Source organism: Otolemur garnettii, unplaced genomic scaffold, assembly GCF_000181295.1.
Source record: "Otolemur garnettii isolate 467f Iridium unplaced genomic scaffold, OtoGar3 scaffold00211, whole genome shotgun sequence".
Taxonomy (NCBI): domain Eukaryota; kingdom Metazoa; phylum Chordata; class Mammalia; order Primates; family Galagidae; genus Otolemur; species Otolemur garnettii.
This window is the reverse complement of record NW_003852606.1, coordinates 2,211,923-2,218,588: the sequence shown is the minus strand read 5'-3', so window position 1 is coordinate 2,218,588 and position 6,666 is coordinate 2,211,923. Positions and strand designations below refer to the sequence as shown.

General features: G+C 47.1%; 2 protein-coding genes across 3 annotated transcripts in view; one reads left to right on the top strand and one right to left on the bottom strand.

Moving 5' to 3' along the window:
• The window catches only part of SYNGR4 (synaptogyrin 4), an 11,500-nt gene extending 10,525 nt beyond the window's left edge, over window positions 1-975 (top strand). Inside the window, exon 4 of the mRNA XM_012812515.1 lies at window positions 919-975. Within this exon, the coding sequence (XP_012667969.1) occupies window positions 919-975 (57 nt within the window). The remainder of the gene's footprint in view (window positions 1-918) is intronic.
• Window positions 976-1,032: 57 nt separating this feature from the next.
• Window positions 1,033-6,666, bottom strand: part of KDELR1 (KDEL endoplasmic reticulum protein retention receptor 1) — a 10,391-nt gene continuing 4,757 nt past the window's right edge. The window contains exons 4-6 of one of the 2 annotated variants that reach the window (XR_001161783.2): window positions 4,519-4,771; window positions 3,539-3,655; window positions 1,033-1,503 (exon numbers count right to left, since the gene is read on the bottom strand). Coding sequence is in view for 1 of the 2 variants with exons in the window: in XM_003801529.2 (XP_003801577.1) it covers window positions 3,621-3,655; window positions 4,519-4,771 (288 nt within the window). In the remaining variant the exon portion in view is untranslated. Of the gene's footprint in view, window positions 1,504-2,553; window positions 3,656-4,518; window positions 4,772-6,666 lie in introns of those variants that run through there. The other variant, XM_003801529.2, reaches the window with a different exon arrangement.

The window sequence follows — 6,666 nt, the reverse complement described above, 5'->3', positions numbered from 1 at the left end:
ACCACCCTCTCCCTGCCCTCCACCACCAGCCCTGTCAACACACCCACCACTGCCCCAAACAGCCTGAGTTATGCCAGCTCTACCCTGTCCCCCTATATGACCACTCCAAAGGCTCCCCGCCTTGCTATGATGCCTGGCAACTAAACATCCTTATCCATATCAGTAAAGAGATGATCTTCCCTCCAGAAGGGTTTCTGAAAAACCACCCTCTGTCCTTCTCAAGTCTGTTCCTCTCTGGTCCCTTGAGTGGCCAGGGCTGGGGAGAAACTCTACAAGCTCCTCTGTGAGGTCTCTGTTGCAGGTCACATTTTCATACCACCTCTAGGACCTTTCATCCAGTACTACCTTGATAGCAGTAGATTGAAGGTGCTGAGAGACCAAACTTTTTTTAGGTCTGTTATATAGTAAGTCCTATCTAGTCCTTACCTCCTGAGCCCCCACACAAGTCATAGGATGGAGGCAAGGTGCCCCATTGTACCTTAAAATGGAAGTTCCAAGAGAGAATGCTTCTACATGTGAAGAGTGCCAAGAAGGACCAACAAGGGACCCTGTCTTGCCATTGAAGCCAAAGCCCAAGCTCTTTCACTCCCAACAGTGACAAAACCAAACTGTGTGAGGAGGAATCAATGGAGGCATAGGGGATGCTAAGTCCATGAACAAGATTCAGGGGAGATCCTAGCCTTCAAATATTTTTAAGACCGCCTTAATATTTCTAAATCCTAGGAAGGATTTTTATCCTAGGAGACCCCAGTGGTAATTGGGGACTCATGCACAGGCAGCAAATATTCCTGCCTGTAGGCCACCAGGAGTGAACAAGGCAGGTAACCCTTGAGTGGGTGAAGCACCTACTAAGAGAGTGGTGGAGACAGGGCCATGTCAAGGAGGTGCAACCTCCACTCAGCATCTACTATCCAGCAGTGGGACCTGGCTATCTACAGCAGCATTGTCCAGCCAGAATCTGATGTGAACCCCTAAGAGAATCTAGTAACCACATTAAGAAAAGTAAAATGAAACAAGCCAAATTAATTTTAATATTTTATTTAACCTAACATATCCAAAATAGTATCATTTCAATGTGTAATCAATATAAAAATTATTAGTGAGGTACTTTACATTCTTTTGTACTAAGATTTTGAAACCCATTGTGTATTTTACACTGACTGCACACCTCAACTTGGGCTCACCACATTCCAGTGGTCACATGTAACTAATGGCTACCATGTTGGATAGTGCAGCCCCAAAGCCTTCAGTTTTTCTAGAACAGTTTGGACACTCACGGGACAGGGGGGCATGGCTTTTTATGTGAAATTAGTGAGCAAGAAATACAAAAAAATTATTTAAACATAGTGGAGGTCAAACAAAACACACCTGCACAGGGGCCACAGGGGCCTGCAGAGCATTCGTTCACAGACTGGACAAAAGGATATGGGTTGTGAGGAATCAAATTTGGGTTCCACTGGTCCTTTTGTTGAGCTTCCTATGTGGCAGGCCCTGTGCTCAGTTCTGAAAATACAGAAATAAACACGTGGTCTCAAGGGCATCTAGAAAAAATGGCAGCAATATAGTGGGATAGAAAGCCTTATGCGGGAGATGAAGGATTCTGGGCTCTGGTCCTCCCTTTATTTGGCTGGATAACCTTGGGGATGTCACTTAATTTTTGTAGACCCAAGCTGTATTGGCTATAAAACTAGAGAATCAGATCAGATTTAGATGGATGGTTTTCAGACTGTTCAAAGAGGTTCCTCAGCCTGAGCAGGCAGAGATACTACCCTCTATCTCATAGTCAAGCCCTACAGCCCTGCTCCTGTGTTTTCCATATTAGGCTTTTGGGCAAAATTCTTAAGGGACAGAGGGTCCCTTAACATAAAAGAAAAATTAAAAACGGTTGAAAAAACACAGCAATGGTTAAGCATGCAGGCTCTGGCGTCAGGAAGCCCAGGTGCAAACCCCACCTTTGCCACATACCCCTCTAAGCCTCAATTTCCTCATCCACAAAGTGTACCCTTTTCAAGAGTACTGTAAAGGTCAAAGGAGCTCATCTGTGTAAGGTACAGCACATGGCATATATTAAGTGTGCAGGAAACACCAGCTCCCTGACTTCTGAAGCTTTCAGAGCCATCCTGTAAGATACCTGGAGGCAGTAAAGCAGAGGTTAGGAAGGTCTTAGAGGACACCCAGGATGTCTAAGTCAAGAGTCAAAAATCCAAAAAACGTACAAAAGCCAGGCAGGTAACATAGGTGAAACAAATAGACCAGTTATGAAGCCAATCTGGAAAAAGACATGGAAAATATTTCACTTTCCTTTTAACTCCACAAACAAAAATAGCCACACAGCATCAGCCCAATAATAAATTGAAACAACCTCGGAGCCAAGTCCTGGGGACTGTGGTGAAAAGCCTACATCCAATTCATTCATCTGCAGCCATCTGTTGCCATTCAGAAATGAGGACCCAGCATTGTCAGACTGATAGATTTTTTTTTACCAAGAGAAGCCAGAAATCTAGACTTTTATGTGAAAATTAGTTTTTAAAGGCCAGTGACCCATTCCTCTTCTTTTTTTTTTTTTTTAACAGAGTGGCAACAAAATGCCAAATGAGGGTGGGATGGGGGCTGCCAATGTGTGGCCTCTTGACATCATGCTCTTGAAGGTCCTCTGCAACCCTGAGGCCTCAGAGAACCATAAGGCAAGTTCTGTGCCAAAGTAAGAAGAATCTTCGACATTTTTCTCCAAAATCTCTTCCCCAGCAGAGCTGTGAGGAATTGGCACAGCCAAGAGTCTTGAAAAACCCAGATTCTCATCTTCCTGCTGCTTCCAGGCCTGGTTGCCTGTGGCTGGTCAACAAGTAGAAGCAGGAAGAGAAACTAATCAGGACCCCATATATTCCAGAGAGGGAGGGCAAGGAGCAGCAAAAGAAAGGTAACATTTTTCTCTGTTTATTTCAAGAGAACAAAGAATCAACCATCAATTCTGTACAAAAACGTGGCATTAGAGCTGCAGTGACTCTCAGGTCAGCCCCCCCTTCCCACACCCAAGCCACCCTAATTTGCCAAAAAACTAAGACCAAAAAAAACTCAAACTCTGGAGAAAATTGTTATGAAAAAATTGAGAGAGACCTCCCTGGGCCTCCCTTACTCCCAATCCCCAACCTAAAAATGTGCTGGGCCTATCCTCATGGCCATAACAGGAGGTGGGGCAGGTGGGTGTCAGCAGATTTAGTGTTTGGCAACCAGTGGGGCTGAGGGTGGGGTATGGAAGAGAGCCGAGAAGATTGGGGAAGGGAACAGATCTCCCACCCTGCCCCAGCCCATAGGACACTCAAAAAACAGTTTATAAAAATTGGGGCCAGAGAATAGAAGAGAAAGGAGTCATCATAATCAAAAACTAAATAGTGGAAAGATTTTTTTTCTCTAAAAGGCAAAAAACTACAAACACCCCAGGTCCTGAGCTCCCCGAGATTTAAGTCCTCCACTGACCCCCTGAAACAGAACAGGAGGTGGGATGGGGAGCAGGAAGAGGTTGGGTCTTTTAAAAAGTCACCCTGGATGGGAAAGCTCTTCGTTGCTGGTCGCCTTCCTCTGCCTCCTGCCGCTGCCAAGAAGAGGGATGGCGAGGACTAGGGCTATGCTGGCAAACTCAACTTCTTCCCCTTCAGGACTGTGAAGAGAGAAAAGAGTAGGCATTAACATCAGGGCTCCAGAAGAAGGGGACAGCCTCCCAAGCCCTTAACAGGTCCCACACACTAGGCCATCCAAACTTAGGCAACAAGTGACAGTCTTCCAGGACTCTGGGTCAAAAACTGGGGAATTGGCCTGAATCACTGAGGGGGTGGGGGTCTCACCCTAAGAGCTAAACAATGAAGGCCAAGAGCAGTTCCATTTCTCCAAGGGCCAGCTGCTCCTCTTCCACCCTTGAAAAACTCTCTGCCTTTGCTTTTACTGCTCTTCTTTCATTTACATGACTGACTCCTGGGTTTTCAGGTCTCTTCCTAAAAATTACCTCCTCAAAGGGACCTCCCCTGACCCCCATGTAAAGCACTCCCCTCCTCATCCACAGTTACTCACGAACACATCCCTGGTTTATTTCTTTCACAGCCCTTCTTACTAATGGCAATTCTCTTTCTTTACTTGTTCATTCACCATCTCCCCCAGTAGAACAGGGCCTCATTCACTTTTTCTCCTACTGCTCTATACCGAAGCCTAGCACATGGCCAGGCACACAAAAAGTGCTTACAAAATTTGTTGAATAAATAACTGAATGAATGACTCGTAGTAGGCATGAGTCCCTGCCCCATCTGGCCTTCATTCAAAGTAACATGGGAGCTGAGGACAAAAACTCTTTGGTCCTTAGGGAGGTAAAGGGTAAAGGTCTATATTCCTAGAGGAGAGGTGGGCATGGGGCCCCAGAAGCCATCCCTCCCTTGAGTGACACAGAGATGAGGAGATGAATTCCAGACCCCAGGGACACAGGAGCTGCACAAAGAGCAGGCTCCCTTCAAACCGGCCCTGAATGCTGGCTACCTTTGGTGATGTAGAGGTAGAAGAAATCACAGTAGAGGACTGTCTGGACCAGGCCTGCCACAATGGCGATGAGGTCAAAGAAGCCCTCGAAGTGGTAGCGCCAGATCCAGTTGAAGAGATACAGTGTCCGGTAGACGCCCAGCGCAAACAAGTAGTGGCTGGTGATGGTCTCCGCCTCACCGGTCTTGCTCACCATGAACAGCTGTGGCAAGATGGCCACCGACTCTAGGTAGATGGAGAAGGTCCAGAGGATCTGCAGAGAGGCCAGGAAGCAGGGGCAGAGGACAGAGTGAGGCAGGAGAGGACAGAGTGAGAGAAAAGGCAAAGGATGGCATCACAGTTATAGGTACAGTGAAGTCAGAGAGAGAAGAAATGCAATTCAGGTATTTACATGCCAGATACCAGTCCCCAATGTTATTGACATTTCTCATTAAATCTTCACTGTGGCCTCATAAGGAAGAGATGATAATTAGCAACTCCATTATACAGATGAGAAAACTGAGGCCAGGAAGAGTAAAATACTCACCCAAGACCATCTAGCTAGTAAACAGCAGAGTAGGGATTTGAACCAAAGGTTCATAATCAGTGCTCATGAAAACTGCAATTACCCCTCTCTATAAAGCAGACCCGGTTGGAATGTTGGCTTAGAGACTTCCGTTCTGTGAGACCTTTGGGACAAGATAACCTGATTCTCCAGACCTCTACTTCTTTATCTCTACAATGGGGATGATGTTCCTACTTTTGTAGGGACATCATTTAATGTGTAATCTTTAGAGACATAAATCAGACTATGTCACCCCCTGCTTAAAATCCTCCAGTGACTTATGGCAAGTAGAATAAAACCCAAAGTCCTGCTCATGCCCCCCACAATCCAATCTCATCCTCTACTCTTTCCCCTTACTCTCTGGTCTGCAGTCACACAGGCCCTTTACCTGGTCCTCCAAAACGCCATGCTGCTTCTTGCCTCAGGCCCTTTGTACTTCTTATTCCCAAAGCAGGAAGAGCTCTGCCCCTAGATTCTCACACATCTGCCTCCTCTATATCTTCTCAGCCTTAGTACATCAGTTACCTTCCCTGACCATCGTTTCACCAGGATGGTCACATCATCTTATCTTATCTCCTTCCTGGCCATTCTCACCAGAGTATGAGCACCATTGGCTGGGCACGGTGGCTCATGCCTGCAATCCCATCATATGGGAGGCTGAGGCAGGTGGATTGCCTGATCTCATGAGTTTGAGACCAGCTGGAGCCAGAGTGAGACTTCCATCTCTAAAACACAGCTGGGTGTTGTGGTGGGCTCCTGTAGTCCAAGCTACTTGGGAGCCTGAAGCAAGAGGATCACGTGAACCTAAGAATTTGATACCTCTCTTTTCACCCCATGGCCCTAGCACCTAGCACAGTTTCTTGAGTGAGGCAACCATTTAGGCAGCAGTGACAACCATTGTTGGTGAGCAGGGCAGGGCATCACAGGAAGAGGAAGGAGAGACTGCAGACACCTGCCAGCCCCTTTTTAATCCCCAGCTCCCTATAAGCCCTACCTGGGGTGATTCATTTTCTGCAGGACACACTAAACCTCCCTTCAGGAAACAAAAACAAATGGCAGGTCTGGCTCCTCAGTTGTTTCAATTTTGAAGGAGGAAAGTGGGGAATATCATAACAATTCATGCTTATATGGCATTTACTCCATCCAAGGCTAGTGTAAGCCTTAACCCTATGAGGTAAGCCTTATTGTTATCCCCACTATATAGGTGAGGAAACTGAGGCCAAAGGGATAAGTAACTTGTCCAGATTCCCACCCAGGCAGCTGGCAGGACTTACTCCCATAATCACACAGACTCCTCTAGGGAGGCTCTTAGCAAGCCAGATTAGTTGGGGGCTCTCAAGAAATGCCGGAGCCAGGCTCGGCGCCTGTGGCTCAAGCGGCTAAGGCGCCAGCCATATACACCTGAGCTGATGGGTTCGAATCCAGCCCGGACCCACCAAACAACAATGACGGCTGCAACCGAAAAATAGCTGGGTTTTGTGGCAGGCGCCTGTAATCCCAGCTACTTGGGAGGCAGAGGCAGGAGAATCGCTTGAGACCAGGAGTTGGAGGTTGCTCTGAGCTGTGATGCCACGGCACTCTACCCAGGGGGACAGCTTGAGGCT